The 20,821-nt window shown below is 41.7% G+C and overlaps 1 protein-coding gene across 8 annotated transcripts in view; it reads right to left on the bottom strand.

Annotated features, from left to right (window-relative positions):
* Positions 1-1,324: 1,324 nt before the first annotated feature.
* LOC133541275 (transmembrane protein 184B-like) overlaps positions 1,325-20,821 on the bottom strand; it is a 60,515-nt gene continuing 41,018 nt past the window's right edge. For 4 of the 8 annotated variants that reach the window (XM_061884579.1, XM_061884577.1, XM_061884578.1 and 1 more), the window contains exons 4-10: positions 20,431-20,521; positions 20,273-20,348; positions 20,086-20,177; positions 18,119-18,288; positions 17,855-18,049; positions 17,697-17,723; positions 1,325-1,990 (exon numbers count right to left, since the gene is read on the bottom strand). In XM_061884579.1, the coding sequence (XP_061740563.1) occupies positions 1,761-1,990; positions 17,697-17,723; positions 17,855-18,049; positions 18,119-18,288; positions 20,086-20,177; positions 20,273-20,348; positions 20,431-20,521 (881 nt within the window). In that variant the 3' untranslated portion in view covers positions 1,325-1,760. Of the gene's footprint in view, positions 1,991-17,696; positions 17,724-17,854; positions 18,050-18,118; positions 18,326-20,085; positions 20,178-20,272; positions 20,349-20,430; positions 20,522-20,821 lie in introns of all 8 variants that reach the window. The other 4 variants (XM_061884582.1, XM_061884583.1, XM_061884581.1 and 1 more) reach the window with 4 other exon arrangements.

Here is a 20,821-nt window from a genome sequence, read left to right as displayed (position 1 = left end):
CGCCTATCTCAGCTACAATCGGGCGGAAGGCGGGGTACACCCTGGACAAGTCGCCACTTCATCGCAGGGCCAACACAGATAGGCAGACAACATTCACACTCACATTCACACACTAGGGACCATTTAGTGTTGCCAATCAACCTATCCCCAGGTGCATGTCTTTGGAGGTGGGAGGGGCCTACAGTATCCCCAGGTGAATGTCTTTGGAAGTGGGAGGGGCCTATCCCCAGGTGCATGTCCTTGGAGGTGGGAGGAAGCCGGAGTACCCAGAGGGAACCCACGCAGTCACGGGGAGAACATGCAAACTCCACACAAAAAGATCCCGAGCCTGGGATTGAACCCAGGATATATATCAATAATAATTATACAAATACAATAAATAATTTGGATAAACGTATATTTGTAAATATGTTTTTGAGATCTGAAAATATATATAAATAAAATGAATATAAAAATGTGACACACAGATAAATCAAGAATTTGTGTAAATATACATGTATTTGTAAATATATTTTTCCGATTTGAATATAAATATGCTTGATTTTGTATTTGCATTTAATTTGCATATGTGGATTGCTTTTTTGCTTTTGTGTCGATGAGACATTCCTTCCACAAAGCCGATGCACAAATAAATGTGACCTACACACTCCCCTGAACAACCAGCAGAGGGTACTGCAGCCAGAGCGGTCTGGGTCACAGAGCATTATATTCAAAATGCCCGGAGTTCTCTACACAAAAACCATCCAGGTCTTTACAAAGAGAATACACAACGGGCCTGAGCTTGCTAACGTTAGCGTTGTATTAACTAATGTTAATTTATCCAGTTAATCTGAAACACTGTGCTAGCTGCTTATTTTATTGTATCAGCGCCGTTTAATGACCTTGTCCCGATGTAGTTGAAGCCCCAGTAAAATTCCGTATATTGTCAAATCATCATCATGTATCAATCATCATATGACCCTCCCTAGAGTGCCTCTGATTGGCTCGCCATTGTCTGACCAGGTCTGTGACCCAGACCGCTCTAGCTGCAGTGCCCTCTGCTGGTTGTTCAGGGGAGTGTGTAGGTCACATTTATTTGTGCATCTGCTTTGTGGGAGGAATGTCTCATCGACACAAAGGCGAAAAAGCGATCCACATATGCAAATTCAATACAAGCACAAAATCAAGCATTTTTGTATTGAAATCTCAAAAACATATTTACAAATACACATTTATTTATACAAATTACTTATTTATTTGTATATCACATTTGTATTTGTATATTTATTAATAATATAGGCATACGTGTTCTTATCATATTGATATACAAGTTGAAGTGAGACGATTCCACTTCCATATGTTTTATTCGATTAGTCAATTAATTAAACAAACTAATCGACAGATAACTGGACTACTAAAATAATCCATAGTTGAAGCCCTAGTAAAATTCCGTATATTTTAGGCCGTCTGAAACATTTTCAGGGGTGCTGTTAAATGACGATTTTGTTGAATAAATCAGATTAATTTGGGTTAATCCTGATTGCTCACAGTTGTGTACTATTAGCGGGAACACTGTCATACGTTTTGTTTTTATGGGAAATAAATAGTTCATTTTTCAGACAATTTGGTTTTAGTGTGAAGGTTGTCATGCATTGGCCCCTGGAGAAGGTGACTTGCATGTAATGTTTCTGGCACACGCGCTCACTCATCAGTCAGTCACTAACTTCAGGCTGACCTTTCACCCGGCCGGGACTGCAGGAGCGCGGGAACCTCCAAGGATGTCAGAACTCGTCATCAGAGCTGAGCAGCAGGGTCTTCTCGTTGTCCCCCCGGGTGCTGAGGTTGCTGAGGCTGCGGGACAGAGCCGGCCCCCCGCCCCTCTCCAGGGTGGACTGCTGGGTGTACTGCTGGTACGCCGGGGAGAAGTTGTGGATGGCGTCCTGGACCATGTCACCTGGGTTCATGGTCTCCTTCAGGCTGCTGGAGATGCTTTTCATTGGTGCACAGCGGCCTGACAGGAGGGAGGGGGGCAACTTTGAGGAAGGGGTCTTCAACTACGGACATGTTTTGTATAACATTAATATTGTCTTTTACAGTCAACTGGTCCTGAAAGTACCTTCTTATTGCACATTACAAACACTTTTCAATTACTAACACTATTCCAATACTAACAGTATTCCAATACTAACAGTATTCCAATACCAACAGTAATCAATTACCAACAGTATTCAAATACTCATTTCACAAGGTATATATCTGCGACTAATGTATGGAAAAATATTGGTAGTGGGTGTGGCTTATATAGCGGTGCGCTCTATAGTCGGGAAAATACAGTATGACTTTTTCCTATCACTTCCATGGCTGGGACCTTATACACTCACCGAAACCGAGGAGAGCTCTAAGGTTTTGAAAATGAAAAGATATAAAAATGGCCACCGCGTGCTTTCACTTTCAAAAGGTTCTGACACACCTGTTTGAAAAGCTTCTTGTCTCATAAGCCCAGAAAATGGATTTTTCTCACCTTTCCTAGTCTCTAGGGTCAAAAATTACTGCAATTATGTCATCATTGGGAGTCATATTACTGCTATGATGTCATCATTGGGAGTCACATTACTGCTATGATGTCATCATTGGGAGTCACATTAATGCTATGTCATTATCATTGGGAGTCATATTACTGATGTGACGTCATCATTGGGAGTCATATTACTGATGTGACGTCATCATTGGGAGTCATATTACTGATGTGACGTCATCATTGGGAGTCACATTACTGCTGTGACGTCATCATTGGGAGTCATATTACTGCTGTGACGTCATCATTGGGAGTCACATTATTGCTGTGATGTCATCATTGGGAGTCATATTACTGCTATGATGTCATCATTGGGAGTCATATTACTGCTGTGACGTCATCATTGGGAGTCATATTACTGCTGTGAATGCATCATTGGGAGTCACATTACTGCTATGATGTCATCATTGGGAGTCACATTACTGCTATGACGTCATCTTTCATTCATTTTTTATTTATTTTAATCTTCTATTCTTTTCTCCCCCCCCCCCTGTTTACCTGTATGTAATCTTTTTTGTAAGGGACGCTGGAAGCCGGCAGACCCGTCACCGATCCTGTTCTGTCTCCCTGTAATGTTTGTCTGATCTTGAATGGGATTGTGTTGAAAATTGTAATTTTCCTGAAGGAACTCTCCTGACGGAATAAATAAAGTACTATCTAATCTAATCTAATCATTGGGAGTCACATTACTGCTATGACATCATCATTGGGAGTCACATTACTGCTATGATATCATCATTGGGAGTCACATTACTGCCGTGATGTCATCATTGGGAGTCACATTACTGCTTTGATGTCATCATTGGGAGTCACATTACTGCTTTGATGTCATCATTGGGAGTCACATTACTGCTATGATGTCATCATTGGGAGTCACATTACTGCTGTGACATCATCATTGGGAGTCATATAACTGCTATGTCGTCATCATTGGGAGTCATATTACTGCTGTGATGTCATCATTGGGAGTCACATTACTGCTATGATGTCATCATTGGGAGTCACATTACTGCTATGACATCATCATTGGGAGTCACATTACTGCTATGATATCATCATTGGGAGTCACATTACTGCCGTGATGTCATCATTGGGAGTCACATTACTGCTTTGATGTCATCATTGGGAGTCACATTACTGCTTTGATGTCATCATTGGGAGTCACATTACTGCTATGATGTCATCATTGGGAGTCACATTACTGCTGTGACATCATCATTGGGAGTCATATAACTGCTATGTCGTCATCATTGGGAGTCATATTACTGCTGTGATGTCATCATTGGGAGTCACATTACTGCTATGATGTCATCATTGGGAGTCACATTACTGCTATGACATCATCATTGGGAGTCACATTACTGCTATGATATCATCATTGGGAGTCACATTACTGCCGTGATGTCATCATTGGGAGTCACATTACTGCTTTGATGTCATCATTGGGAGTCACATTACTGCTTTGATGTCATCATTGGAGTCACATTACTGCTATGATGTCATCATTGGGAGTCACATTACTGCTATGATGTCATCATTGGGAGTCACATTACTGCTGTGACATCATCATTGGGAGTCATATTACTGCTATGATGTCATCATTGGGAGTCACATTACTGCTATGATGTCATCATTGGGAGTCACATTACTGCTATGATGTCATCATTGGGAGTCACATTACTGCTATGATGTTATCATTGGGAGTCACATTACTGCTATGATGTCATCATTGGGAGTCACATTACTGCTATGATGTCATCATTGGGAGTCACATTACTGCTGTGACATCATCATTGGGAGTCATATTACTGCTGTGACGTCATCATTGGGAGTCACATTATTGCTGTGACGTCATCATTGAGTCACATTATTGCTGTGATGTCATCATTGGGAGTCATATTACTGCTATGATGTCATCATTGGGAGTCATATTACTGCTATGATGTCATCATTGGGAGTCACATTACTGCTATGATGTCATCATTGGGAGTCATATTACTGCTGTGACGTCATCATTGGGAGTCACATTATTGCTGTGACGTCATCATTGAGTCACATTATTGCTGTGATGTCATCATTGGGAGTCATATTACTGCTATGATGTCATCATTGGGAGTCATATTACTGCTGTGACGTCATCATTGGGAGTCACATTACTGCTGTGATGTCATCATTGGGAGTCACATTACTGCTATGATGTCATCATTGGGAGTCATATTACTGCTGTGACGTCATCATTGGGAGTCATATTACTGCTGTGAATGCATCATTGGGAGTCACATTACTGCTATGATGTCATCATTGGGAGTCACATTACTGCTATGACGTCATCTTTCATTCATTTTTTATTTATTTTAATCTTCTATTCTTTTCTCCCCCCCCCCTGTTTACCTGTATGTAATCTTTTTTGTAAGGGACGCTGGAAGCCGGCAGACCCGTCACCGATCCTGTTCTGTCTCCCTGTAATGTTTGTCTGATCTTCAATGGGATTGTGTTGAAAATTGTAATTTTCCTGAAGGAACTCTCCTGACGGAATAAATAAAGTACTATCTAATCTAATCTAATCATTGGGAGTCACATTACTGCTATGACATCATCATTGGGAGTCACATTACTGCTATGATATCATCATTGGGAGTCACATTACTGCCGTGATGTCATCATTGGGAGTCACATTACTGCTTTGATGTCATCATTGGGAGTCACATTACTGCTATGATGTCATCATTGGGAGTCACATTACTGCTGTGACATCATCATTGGGAGTCATATTACTGCTGTGATGTCATCATTGGGAGTCACATTACTGCTATGATGTCATCATTGGGAGTCACATTACTGCTATGACATCATCATTGGGAGTCACATTACTGCTATGATATCATCATTGGGAGTCACATTACTGCCGTGATGTCATCATTGGGAGTCACATTACTGCTTTGATGTCATTGTTGGGAGTCACATTACTGCTTTGATGTCATCATTGGAGTCACATTACTGCTATGATGTCATCATTGGGAGTCACATTACTGCTGTGACATCATCATTGGGAGTCATATTACTGCTATGATGTCATCATTGGGAGTCACATTACTGCTATGATGTCATCATTGGGAGTCACATTACTGCTGTGACATCATCATTGGGAGTCATATTACTGCTATGATGTCATCATTGGGAGTCATATTACTGCTATGATGTCATCATTGAGAGTCACATTACTGCTATGATGTCATCATTGGGAGTCACATTACTGCTATGATGTCATCATTGGGAGTCACATTACTGCTATGATGTCATCATTGGGAGTCACATTACTTCTATGATGTTATCATTGGGAGTCACATTACTATGATGTCATCATTGGGAGTCACATTACTTCTATGATGTTATCATTGGGAGTCACATTACTATGATGTCATCATTAGAAGTCATATTACTGCTGTGACGTCATCATTGGGAGTCACATTATTGCTGTGATGTCATCATTGGGAGTCATATTACTGCTATGATGTCATCATAGGGAGTCACATTACGGCTATGACGTCATCATTGGGAGTCACATTACTGCTGCGATGTCATCATTGGGAGTCTTATTACTGCTGTGACATCATTGGGAGTCACATTATTGCTGTGATGTCATCATTGGGAGTCACATTACTGCTATGATATCATCATTGGGAGTCACATTACTGCTGCGATGTCATCATTGGGAGTCTTATTACTGCTGTGACGTCATCATTGGGAGTCACATTATTGCTGTGATGTCATCATTGGGAGTCACATTACTGCTATGATGTCATCATTGGGAGTCATATTACTGCTGTGACGTCATCATTGGGAGTCACATTACTGCTATGTCGTCATCATTCGGAGTCATATTACTGCTATGATGTCATCATTGGGAGTCACATTACTGCTATGATGTCATCATTGGGAGTCACATTACTGCTATGTCGTCATCATTCGGAGTCATATTACTGCTATGATGTCATCATTGGGAGTCACATTACTGCTATGATGTCATCATTGGGAGTCACATTACTGCTGTGACATCATCATTGGGAGTCATATTACTGCTATGATGTCATCATTGGAAGTCACATTACTGCTGTGACATCATCATTGGGAGTCATATTACTGCTATGATGTCATCATTAGGAGTCACATTACTGCTATGTCATCATCATTGGGAGTCATACTACTCCCAATGATGGGAGTCATATTACTGCTGTGACGTCATCATTGGGAGTCACATTATTGCTGTGATGTCATCATTGGGAGTCATATTACTGCTATTATGTCATCATTGGGAGTCACATTACTGCTGTGACATCATCATTGGAAGTCACATTACTGCTATGATGTCATCATTGGGAGTCACATTACTGCTATGATGTCATCATTGGGAGTCACAATACTGCAGTGATGTCATCATTGGGAGTCACAATACTGCAGTGATGTCATCATTGGGAGTCACATTACTGCTATGATGTCATCATTGGGAGTCACATTATTGCTGTGATGTCATCATTGGGAGTCATATTACTGCTATGATGTCATCATTGGGAGTCATATTACTGCTATGATGTCATCATTGGGAGTCACATTATTGCTGTGATGTCATCATTGGGAGTCATATTACTGCTATGATGTCATCATAGGGAGTCACATTACTGCTATGACGTCATCATTGGGAGTCACATTACTGCTGTGACGTCATCATTGGGAGTCACATTATTGCTGTGATGTCATCATTGGGAGTCATATTACTGCTGTGACGTCATCATTGGGAGTCACCTTACTGCTATGTCGTCATCATTCGGAGTCATATTACTGCTATGATGTCATCATTGGGAGTCACATTACTGCTATGATGTCATCATTGGGAGTCACATTACTGCTATGTCGTCATCATTCGGAGTCATATTACTGCTATGATGTCATCATTGGGAGTCACATTACTGCTATGATGTCATCATTGGGAGTCACATTACTGCTGTGACATCATCATTGGGAGTCATATTACTGCTATGATGTCATCATTGGGAGTCACATTACTGCTGTGACATCATCATTGGGAGTCATATTACTGCTATGATGTCATCATTAGGAGTCACATTACTGCTATGTCATCATCATTGGGAGTCATACTACTCCCAATGATGGGAGTCATATTATTGCTGGGATGTCATCATTGGGAGTCACATTACTTCTATGATGTTATCATTGGGAGTCATATTACTGCTGTGACGTCATCATTGGGAGTCACAATACTGCAGTGATGTCATCATTGGGAGTCACATTACTGCTATGATGTCATCATTGGGAGTCATACTACAGCTGTGAGTCATCATTGGGAGTCATATTACTGCTATGATGTCATCATAGGGAGTCACATAACTGCTATGACAACATCATTGGGAGTCACATTACTGCTGTGATGTCATCATTGGGAGTCTTATTACTGCTGTGACGTCATTATTGGGAGTCACATTATTGCTGTGATGTCATCATTGGGAGTCACATTACTGCTATGATGTCATCATTGGAGTCATATTACTGCTGTGACGTCATCATTGGGAGTCACATTACTGCTATGTCATCATTGGGAGTCACATTACTGCTATGATGTCATCATTGGGAGTCACATTACTTCTATGATGTCATCATTGGGAGTCATACTACTCCCAATGATGGGAGTCATATTACTGCTGTGACGTCATCATTGGGAGTCACATTATTGCTGTGATGTCATCATTGGGAGTCATATTACTGCTAAGATGTCATCATTGGGAGTCACATTACTGCTGTGACGTCATCATTGGAAGTCACATTACTGCTGTGATGTCATCATTGGGAGTCACATTACTGCTATGATGTCATCATTGGGAGTCACATCACTGCAGTGATGTAATTGTGAGTCACATTACTGCTGTCATCATTGGGAGTCACATTACTGCTATGATGTCATCATTGGGAGTCATATTACTGCTATGATGTCATCATTGGGAGTCACCTTACTTCTATGATGTCATCATTGGGAGTCATATTACTGCTGTGACGTCATCATTGGGAGTCACATTATTGCTGTGATGTCATCATTGGGAGTCATATTACTGCTATGACGTCATCATTGGGAGTCACATTATTGCTGTGATGTCATCATTGGGAGTCATATTACTGCTATTATGTCATCATTGGGAGTCACATTACTGCTGTGACATCATCATTGGAAGTCACATTACTGCTATGATGTCATCATTGGGAGTCACATTACTGCTATGATGTCATCATTGGGAGTCACAATACTGCAGTGATGTCATCATTGGGAGTCACAATACTGCAGTGATGTCATCATTGGGAGTCACATTACTGCTGTGACATCATCATTGGAAGTCACATTACTGCTATGATGTCATCATTGGGAGTCACATTACTGCTATGATGTCATCATTGGGAGTCACAATACTGCAGTGATGTCATCATTGGGAGTCACAATACTGCAGTGATGTCATCATTGGGAGTCACATTACTGCTACGATGTCATCATTGGGAGTCATATTACTGCTGTGATGTCATCATTGGGAGTCTTATTACTGCTGTGACGTCATCATTGGGAGTCACATTATTGCTGTGATGTCATCATTGGGAGTCACATTACTGCTATGATGTCATCATTGGGAGTCATATTACTGCTGTGACGTCATCATTGGGAGTCACATTACTGCTATGTCGTCATCATTCGGAGTCATATTACTGCTATGATGTCATCATTGGGAGTCACATTACTGCTATGTCGTCATCATTCGGAGTCATATTACTGCTATGATGTCATCATTGGGAGTCACATTACTGCTATGATGTCATCATTGGGAGTCACATTACTGCTGTGACATCATCATTGGGAGTCATATTACTGCTATGATGTCATCATTGGGAGTCACATTACTGCTGTGACATCATCATTGGGAGTCATATTACTGCTATGATGTCATCATTAGGAGTCACATTACTGCTATGTCATCATCATTGGGAGTCATACTACTCCCAATGATGGGAGTCATATTACTGCTGTGACGTCATCATTGGGAGTCACATTATTGCTGTGATGTCATCATTGGGAGTCATATTACTGCTATTATGTCATCATTAGGAGTCATATTACTGCTGTGACGTCATCATTGGGAGTCACAATACTGCAGTGATGTCATCATTGGGAGTCACATTACTGCTATGATGTCATCATTGGGAGTCATACTACTGCTGTGAGTCATCATTGGGAGTCATATTACAGCTATGATGTCATCATTAGGAGTCATATTACTGCTGTGACGTCATCATTGGAAGTCATATTACTGCTATGATGTCATCATAGGGAGGCACATAACTGCTATGACAACATCATTGGGAGTCACATTACTGCTGTGATGTCATCATTGTGAGTCACATTACTGCTATGATGTCATCATTGGAGTCATATTACTGCTGTGACGTCATCATTGGGAGTCACATTACTGCTATGTCATCATTCGGAGTCATACTACTGCTGTGACATCATCATTGGGAGTCATATTACTGCTATGATGTCATCATTGGGAGTCACATTACTGCTATGATGTCATCATTGGGAGTCACATTACTGCTGTGACATCATCATTGGGAGTCATATTACTGCTATGATGTCATCATTGGGAGTCACATTACTTCTATGATGTCATCATTGGGAGTCATACTACTCCCAATGATGGGAGTCATATTACTGCTGTGACGTCATCATTGGGAGTCACATTATTGCTGTGATGTCATCATTGGGAGTCATATTACTGCTAAGATGTCATCATTGGGAGTCACAATATTGCTGTGATGTCATCATTGGAAGTCATATTACTGCTATGATGTCATCATAGGGAGGCACATAACTGCTATGACAACATCATTGGGAGTCACATTACTGCTGTGATGTCATCATTGTGAGTCACATTACTGCTATGATGTCATCATTGGAGTCATATTACTGCTGTGACGTCATCATTGGGAGTCACATTACTGCTATGTCATCATTCGGAGTCATACTACTGCTGTGACATCATCATTGGGAGTCACATTACTGCTGTGACATCATCATTGGAAGTCACATTACTGCTGTGATATCATCATTGGAAGTCACATTACTGCTATGATGTCATCATTGGGAGTCACATTACTGCTATGATGTCATCATTGGGAGTCACATCACTGCAGTGATGTCATCATTGGGAGTCACATTACTGCTGTCATCATTGGGAGTCACATTACTGCTATGATGTCATCATTGGGAGTCATATTACTGCTGTGACATCATCATTGGGAGTCATATTACTGCTATGATGTCAACATTGGGAGTCACCTTACTTCTATGATGTCATCATTGGGAGTCATATTACTGCTGTGACGTCATCATTGGGAGTCACATTATTGCTGTGATGTCATCATTGGGAGTCATATTACTGCTATGATGTCATCATTGGGAGTCACATTATTGCTGTGATGTCATCATTGGGAGTCATATTACTGCTATGTCATCATTGGGAGTCACATTACTGCTGTGACGTCATCTTTGGAAGTCACATTACTGCTATGATGTCATCATTGGGAGTCACATTACTGCTATGATGTCATCATTGGGAGTCACATTACTGCTATGTCATCATTGGGAGTCACATTACTGCTGACGTCATCTTTGGAAGTCACATTACTGCTATGATGTCATCATTGGGAGTCATATTACTGCTATGATGTCATCATTGGGAGTCACATTACTGCTGTGACGTCATCATTGGAAGTCACATTACTGCTATGTCATCATTGGGAGTCATATTACTGCTATGATGTCATCATTGGGAGTCACATTACTGCTATGATGTCATCATTGGGAGTCACATTACTGCTGTGACGTCATCATTGGGAGTCACATTATTGCTGTGATGTCATCATTGGGAGTCATATTACTGCTATGTCATCATTGGGAGTCACATTACTGCTGTGACGTCATCTTTGGAAGTCACATTACTGCTATGATGTCATCATTGGGAGTCATATTACTGCTATGATGTCATCATTGGGAGTCACATTACTGCTGTGATGTCATCATTGGGAGTCACATTACTGCTATGTCATCATTGGGAGTCACATTACTGCTTTGATGTCATCATTGGGAGTCACATTACTGCTATGATGTCATCATTGGGAGTCATATTACTGCTATGATGTCATCATTGGGAGTCACATTACTGCTGTGATGTCATCATTGGGAGTCACATTACTGCTATGTCATCATTGGGAGTCACATTACTGCTTTGATGTCATCATTGGGAGTCACATTACTGCTATGATGTCATCATTGGGAGTCATATTACTGCTATGATGTCATCATTGGGAGTCACATTACTGCTGTGATGTCATCATTGGGAGTCACATTACTGCTATGTCATCATTGGGAGTCACATTACTGCTTTGATGTCATCATTGGGAGTCACATTACTGCTTTGATGTCATCATTGGGAGTCACATTACTGCTTTGATGTCATCATTGGGAGTCACATTACTGCTATGATGTCATCATTGGGAGTCATATTACTGCCGTGATGTCATCATTGGGAGTCACATTACTGCCGTGATGTCATCATTGGGAGTCACATTACTGCTTTGATGTCATCATTGGGAGTCACATTACTGCTTTGATGTCATCATTGGGAGTCACATTACTGCCGTGATGTCATCATTGGAAGTCACATTACTGCTATGTCATCATTGGGAGTCATATTACTGCTATGATGTCATCATTGGGAGTCACATTACTGCTATGATGTCATCATTGGGAGTCACATTACTGCTGTGACGTCATCATTGGGAGTCACATTATTGCTATGATGTCATCATTGGGAGTCACATTACTGCTATGTCGTCATCATTCGGAGTCATATTACTGCTATGATGTCATCATTGGGAGTCACATTACTGCTATGATGTCATCATTGGGAGTCACATTACTGCTGTGACATCATCATTGGGAGTCATATTACTGCTATGATGTCATCATTGGGAGTCACATTACTGCTGTGACATCATCATTGGGAGTCATATTACTGCTATGATGTCATCATTAGGAGTCACATTACTGCTATGTCATCATCATTGGGAGTCATACTACTCCCAATGATGGGAGTCATATTACTGCTGTGACGTCATCATTGGGAGTCACATTATTGCTGTGATGTCATCATTGGGAGTCATATTACTGCTATTATGTCATCATTAGGAGTCATATTACTGCTGTGACGTCATCATTGGGAGTCACAATACTGCAGTGATGTCATCATTGGGAGTCACATTACTGCTATGATGTCATCATTGGGAGTCATACTACTGCTGTGAGTCATCATTGGGAGTCATATTACAGCTATGATGTCATCATTAGGAGTCATATTACTGCTGTGACGTCATCATTGGGAGTCACAATATTGCTGTGATGTCATCATTGGAAGTCATATTACTGCTATGATGTCATCATAGGGAGGCACATAACTGCTATGACAACATCATTGGGAGTCACATTACTGCTGTGATGTCATCATTGTGAGTCACATTACTGCTATGATGTCATCATTGGAGTCATATTACTGCTGTGACGTCATCATTGGGAGTCACATTACTGCTATGTCATCATTCGGAGTCATACTACTGCTGTGACATCATCATTGGGAGTCATATTACTGCTATGATGTCATCATTGGGAGTCACATTACTGCTATGATGTCATCATTGGGAGTCACATTACTGCTGTGACATAATCATTGGGAGTCATATTACTGCTATGATGTCATCATTGGGAGTCACATTACTTCTATGATGTCATCATTGGGAGTCATACTACTCCCAATGATGGGAGTCATATTACTGCTGTGACGTCATCATTGGGAGTCACATTATTGCTGTGATGTCATCATTGGGAGTCATATTACTGCTAAGATGTCATCATTGGGAGTCACATTACTGCTGTGACATCATCATTGGGAGTCACATTACTGCTATGATGTCATCATTGGGAGTCACATTACTGCTATGATGTCATCATTGGGAGTCACATCACTGCAGTGATGTCATCATTGGGAGTCACATTACTGCTGTCATCATTGGGAGTCACATTACTGCTATGATGTCATCATTGGGAGTCATATTACTGCTGTGACATCATCATTGGGAGTCATATTACTGCTATGATGTCAACATTGGGAGTCACCTTACTTCTATGATGTCATCATTGGGAGTCATATTACTGCTGTGACGTCATCATTGGGAGTCACATTATTGCTGTGATGTCATCATTGGGAGTCATATTACTGCTATGATGTCATCATTGGGAGTCACATTATTGCTGTGATGTCATCATTGGGAGTCATATTACTGCTATGTCATCATTGGGAGTCACATTACTGCTGTGACGTCATCTTTGGAAGTCACATTACTGCTATGATGTCATCATTGGGAGTCACATTACTGCTGTGATATCATCATTGGAAGTCACATTACTGCTATGATGTCATCATTGGGAGTCACATTACTGCTATGATGTCATCATTGGGAGTCACATCACTGCAGTGATGTCATCATTGGGAGTCACATTACTGCTGTCATCATTGGGAGTCACATTACTGCTATGATGTCATCATTGGGAGTCATATTACTGCTGTGACATCATCATTGGGAGTCATATTACTGCTATGATGTCAACATTGGGAGTCACCTTACTTCTATGATGTCATCATTGGGAGTCATATTACTGCTGTGACGTCATCATTGGGAGTCACATTATTGCTGTGATGTCATCATTGGGAGTCATATTACTGCTATGATGTCATCATTGGGAGTCACATTATTGCTGTGATGTCATCATTGGGAGTCATATTACTGCTATGTCATCATTGGGAGTCACATTACTGCTGTGACGTCATCTTTGGAAGTCACATTACTGCTATGATGTCATCATTGGGAGTCACATTACTGCTATGTCATCATTGGGAGTCACATTACTGCTGACGTCATCTTTGGAAGTCACATTACTGCTATGATGTCATCATTGGGAGTCATATTACTGCTATGTCGTCATCATTGGGAGTCACATTACTGCTGTGACGTCATCATTGGAAGTCACATTACTGCTATGTCATCATTGGGAGTCATATTACTGCTATGATGTCATCATTGGGAGTCACATTACTGCTATGATGTCATCATTGGGAGTCACATTACTGCTGTGACGTCATCATTGGGAGTCACATTATTGCTGTGATGTCATCATTGGGAGTCATATTACTGCTATGTCATCATTGGGAGTCACATTACTGCTGTGACGTCATCTTTGGAAGTCACATTACTGCTATGATGTCATCATTGGGAGTCATATTACTGCTATGATGTCATCATTGGGAGTCACATTACTGCTGTGATGTCATCATTGGGAGTCACATTACTGCTTTGATGTCATCATTGGGAGTCACATTACTGCTTTGATGTCATCATTGGGAGTCACATTACTGCTATGATGTCATCATTGGGAGTCATATTACTGCCGTGATGTCATCATTGGGAGTCACATTACTGCCGTGATGTCATCATTGGGAGTCACATTACTGCTTTGATGTCATCATTGGGAGTCACATTACTGCTTTGATGTCATCATTGGGAGTCACATTACTGCCGTGATGTCATCATTGGAAGTCACATTACTGCTATGTCATCATTGGGAGTCATATTACTGCTATGATGTCATCATTGGGAGTCACATTACTGCTATGATGTCATCATTGGGAGTCACATTACTGCTGTGACGTCATCATTGGGAGTCACATTATTGCTGTGATGTCATCATTGGGAGTCATATTACTGCTATGTCATCATTGGGAGTCACATTACTGCTGTGACGTCATCTTTGGAAGTCACATTACTGCTATGATGTCATCATTGGGAGTCATATTACTGCTATGATGTCATCATTGGGAGTCACATTACTGCTGTGACGTCATCATTGGAAGTCACATTACTGCTATGTCATCATTGGGAGTCATATTACTGCTATGATGTCATCATTGGGAGTCACATTACTGCTATGATGTCATCATTGGGAGTCACATTACTGCTGTGACGTCATCATTGGGAGTCACATTATTGCTGTGATGTCATCATTGGGAGTCATATTACTGCTATGTCATCATTGGAAGTCACATTACTGCTATGTCATCATTGGGAGTCATATTACTGCTATGATGTCATCATTGGGAGTCACATTACTGCTATGATGTCATCATTGGGAGTCACATTACTGCTGTGACGTCATCATTGGGAGTCACATTACTGCTGTGACGTCATCATTGGGAGTCACATTATTGCTGTGATGTCATCATTGGGAGTCATATTACTGCTATGATGTCATCATTGGGAGTCACATTACTGCTATGATGTCATCATTGGGAGTCATATTACTGCTATGATGTCATCATTGGGAGTCACATTACTGCTATGATGTCATCATTGGGAGTCACATTACTGCTGTGACGTCATCATTGGGAGTCACATTATTGCTGTGATGTCATCATTGGGAGTCATATTACTGCTATGTCATCATTGGGAGTCACATTACTGCTGTGACGTCATCTTTGGAAGTCACATTACTGCTATGATGTCATCATTGGGAGTCATATTACTGCTATGATGTCATCATTGGGAGTCACATTACTGCTGTGACGTCATCATTGGAAGTCACATTACTGCTATGTCATCATTGGGAGTCATATTACTGCTATGATGTCATCATTGGGAGTCACATTACTGCTATGATGTCATCATTGGGAGTCACATTATTGCTGTGATGTCATCATTGGGAGTCATATTACTGCTATGTCATCATTGGAAGTCACATTACTGCTATGTCATCATTGGGAGTCATATTACTGCTATGTCATCATTGGAAGTCACATTACTGCTATGTCATCATTGGGAGTCATATTACTGCTATGATGTCATCATTGGGAGTCACATTACTGCTATGATGTCATCATTGGGAGTCACATTACTGCTGTGACGTCATCATTGGGAGTCACATTATTGCTGTGATGTCATCATTGGGAGTCATATTACTGCTATGTCATCATTGGAAGTCACATTACTGCTATGTCATCATTGGGAGTCATATTACTGCTATGATGTCATCATTGGGAGTCACATTACTGCTATGATGTCATCATTGGGAGTCACATTACTGCTGTGACGTCATCATTGGGAGTCACATTATTGCTGTGATGTCATCATTGGGAGTCATATTACTGCTATGTCATCATTGGGAGTCACATTACTGCTGTGACGTCATCTTTGGAAGTCACATTACTGCTATGATGTCATCATTGGGAGTCATATTACTGCTATGATGTCATCATTGGGAGTCACATTACTGCTGTGACGTCATCATTGGAAGTCACATTACTGCTATGTCATCATTGGGAGTCATATTACTGCTATGATGTCATCATTGGGAGTCACATTACTGCTATGATGTCATCATTGGGAGTCACATTACTGCTGTGACGTCATCATTGGGAGTCACATTATTGCTGTGATGTCATCATTGGGAGTCATATTACTGCTATGTCATCATTGGGAGTCACATTACTGCTGTGACGTCATCTTTGGAAGTCACATTACTGCTATGATGTCATCATTGGGAGTCATATTACTGCTATGATGTCATCATTGGGAGTCACATTACTGCTGTGACGTCATCATTGGAAGTCACATTACTGCTATGATGTCATCATTGGAAGTCACATTACTGCTATGATGTCATCTTTGGAAGTCACATTACTGCTATGATGTCATCATTGGGAGTCATATTACTGCTATGATGTCATCATTGGGAGTCATATTACTGCTATGATGTCATCGGGAGTCACATTATTGCTGTGATGTCATCATTGGGAGTCACATTATTGCTGTGATGTCATCTTTCGGATGTCATATTACTGCTATGACATCATCAAGCTTTATCAGCCAAATAAAAAGCCCTTTGATGGAGATGATCGTACAAAAACTAGGCTAATATTCCACCTACCGTACTGTCCGTAGTTGGGAAATGAGCCTTCCAGGGTAGCACAGCAAGGAAGAGAAAAGACAAAGGGGAAGTTCGAAGTCAGGAAAGGACAGATCAAAGATGAAAATAGAAAAAGACAAAGAAGAAGTAAAGGTGGAGGAAGGATGGACGCCACTTACCGTAAGAATCTAACCGCTTGTCCATGTAGACCTTGTAGGTGAAGGCATGGCGCAGAGCAAGCGCAGCGAAGAACATCTCGATGCAGATGATGAAGTTCTGGTAACCGGCGGCGACCGTTCCCTCGCCCACAGAAATGTCCGCCGAGTTTATCTGAGGAATGGTGCCGCACTTCTCCAGGATGGCCAGCAGCACTCCTGAACGGAAGGAGAAGGCCTTGAAGGAAGGTGAGGCGAGCAACGGAGGAGCTGCAGACTCCTTCTTACCCTGCCAGAAGGACAGGAAGATGACGGACTTGACCATGAAGAACTTGAGCACGGGACTGAAGGGGACCAGCAGCTGTCGCGTGGCGAAGTAGAAGAGGAAGAGGGCGTAGAGCGACAGACTGACGGAGAAGTTGTAGATGATGGTCACGTACAAGTAGCCGCTGGCCACGCTGCAACAGGAAGATCAGGCTGATGCTGGGAGAAGAACTGCAGTATTTAACACACGGGCCAGTCAGTCACAGGTGGAACAGCTTCTACAAGGAATTACTGTAGCTTATTCCAAAGACATTTATGGGAGTAAGCTTATAAAAGAGTGCAGCTAATTGATGCTTTTTTTCCTTGCTGACGGACATAATACAAATATATTTCAAATGTCCTTTATTGTTTGTGCCATGGCGGCATCAGTTGGACAAGTTTGCGCATATTAGTGCTTCCAGCCGAAAGTAAAAGTGCCGTTTATAGCGTACTGTGGAGGGGGGCGTGGCCTGTGGCAGAGCAAGGTGTGTAAGGACCGGCCTCGAAGCCAGTGGCAGGTGAGTAGATTGCCCAGCTGGGATTTTTTATCCAATCACCTGTCGCCTAAGTTAGCAGCAGCCGGACAGAGACACGTGGTTGGAGTTGGAGTTGCTGGTAAGCAGACGCATGAGACAGAGAGAGGGAAAAGCAGAGACACGCCGGACTTAAAAGTACGAGAGATATTTTGCTGCAAAGCAAACCATACTGCTGTATGAAAATAAAAGACTTGTTACACCAGACTACCAGGCTCAAGAAAGATCTGTCGGCACCAGGAGAACCCTCCCACACTCAGAGACATCTACCCACATTTGTGGTCCTCTCCAAGGTTTCTCATAGTTATTCTCATCGACGTCCCTCTGTGTTGTGAGGTTTTCCTTGCCCTTATGTGGGCTCTGATCTGCGGATGTCGTTGTGGCTTGTGCAGCCCTTTGAGACACTTGTGATTTAGGGCTATATGAATAAACATTGATTGACAGATTGACTCTCATTATTATACATTGTTATTACATCAGTTTATCGGCAATAATTTGTAGGTCAATATATTATCCAGCAAAATTTGTTATCGGCCCAGGCCTTGCCAATATGCTAACAGTGTCTGTGTTAGCATTACTAACGTACAATGACATTCTTTTTGTTTAGTTTCACTTTCACAAATTCCTCAGTAAACTCACCTAAACATCAGCGTGGAGTTGGGAAGTGAAGTGAATTATATTTATATAGCGCTTTTCTCGAGTGACTCAAAGCGCTTTTACACAGTGAAACCCAATATCTAAGTTACATTTAAACCAGTGTGGGTGGCACTGGGAGCAGGTGGGTAAAGTGTCTTGCCCAAGGACACAACGGCAGTGACCAGGATCGCGGAAGCGGGAATCGAACCTGCAACCCTCGAGTTGCTAGCACGGCCACTCTACCAACCGAGCTATGCCCCCCCGAGTTATTGAGTCTGTTGAGCTGATTGGAGAGCGAGCTTGCGCGTGACGATGACTTCTGTTTTGTTTGATCGGCCGTTTTACTGCCGTGTTACAGACACCATTTGGAAACAGAATATTTCTGTGTACATAACTCATTTCACAACGTATATATCTGCCACTTATAGTCCGGTGCAGCTTATAAATGGAGATTTAATGAGTGTGCTCCTTAGTCCAGAAAATATGGTACTTGTTTTTGAATTTGTTTAAAGGGATTGACAGCAAAATAAATATAACAGTGGCTATCCGTCTATCTTGTTTTTTATCGGCCCCCCGGCAGATTGTAGAAATAACATTATTATTCCGATATGCGTGGACAATATTATTGTTTATCAGCAATAATTGTGGGTGCTTATATCGTCAAGTAATATTTGTTTTTGGCCCGGACCTAACTACTACTGTTGGAATTCCAGTGCAATAATCAGCACTGTCAGTCATTAGTCTGCTGTGATTGACATTTGCTAAGTTGTTGTGCAAACATACTTGAAATCTCCATCTTTGTACTTTCCAAAGGCTTGGAGGATGACAGTGATCACGGCCATCAGTGGTTTGACCACACAGAACTGCAGAGTGGCCTGGTTGGGGAAGCAAGAGAGGGACAAATGAAGTGGTGAACTGAGCAGGAAATGGACAAAATATAGTCATGTGATGTGATGAAAGAGACGCGGACCTGCTTGCAGAACCTGAGGAAGCCTATGGAGTAGGTCTTGCCCCACAGACAACATGTCCCGTACATACAGCTGGACCTGGAGGGAAGTGCATGGTTACAAAGGTGGCGCAGACAAAAGCCTTCAGCTCTTGTTGACACCCGACACCAGCAAGACCTACTCGATGGGTTTCCCTCTGATTTCCGCCATGATGGCGCTCTCGCCTCCCAGATACTCGTAACACAGGCTGAGAAAGTTGTAGATGACGAAGGCTGCGGAGCACACACACACGAGGGTTAACATGATTAATGGTGAATAAACCATGGGATTGTGTTTAATTCTTTAAAGACCAAGGAAAATGGCTGCAATAACACACCCACCAAGGTCTTTTAGCTGCTACCACCTAGAACAGGGGTAGGGAACCTATGGCTCTAGAGCCAGATGTGGCTCTTTTGATGACTGCATCTGGCTCTCAGATAAATCTTAGCTGACATTGCTTAACACGATAAGTAATGAATAATTCCGCTGGTAATCACAGTGTCAAAAATAACGTTCAAAATATAAAACATTCT

This window comes from Nerophis ophidion, linkage group LG23 (genome assembly GCF_033978795.1).
Source record: "Nerophis ophidion isolate RoL-2023_Sa linkage group LG23, RoL_Noph_v1.0, whole genome shotgun sequence".
Lineage (NCBI taxonomy): Eukaryota > Metazoa > Chordata > Actinopteri > Syngnathiformes > Syngnathidae > Nerophis > Nerophis ophidion.
This window is presented reverse-complemented; position numbering and strand designations above follow the sequence as displayed.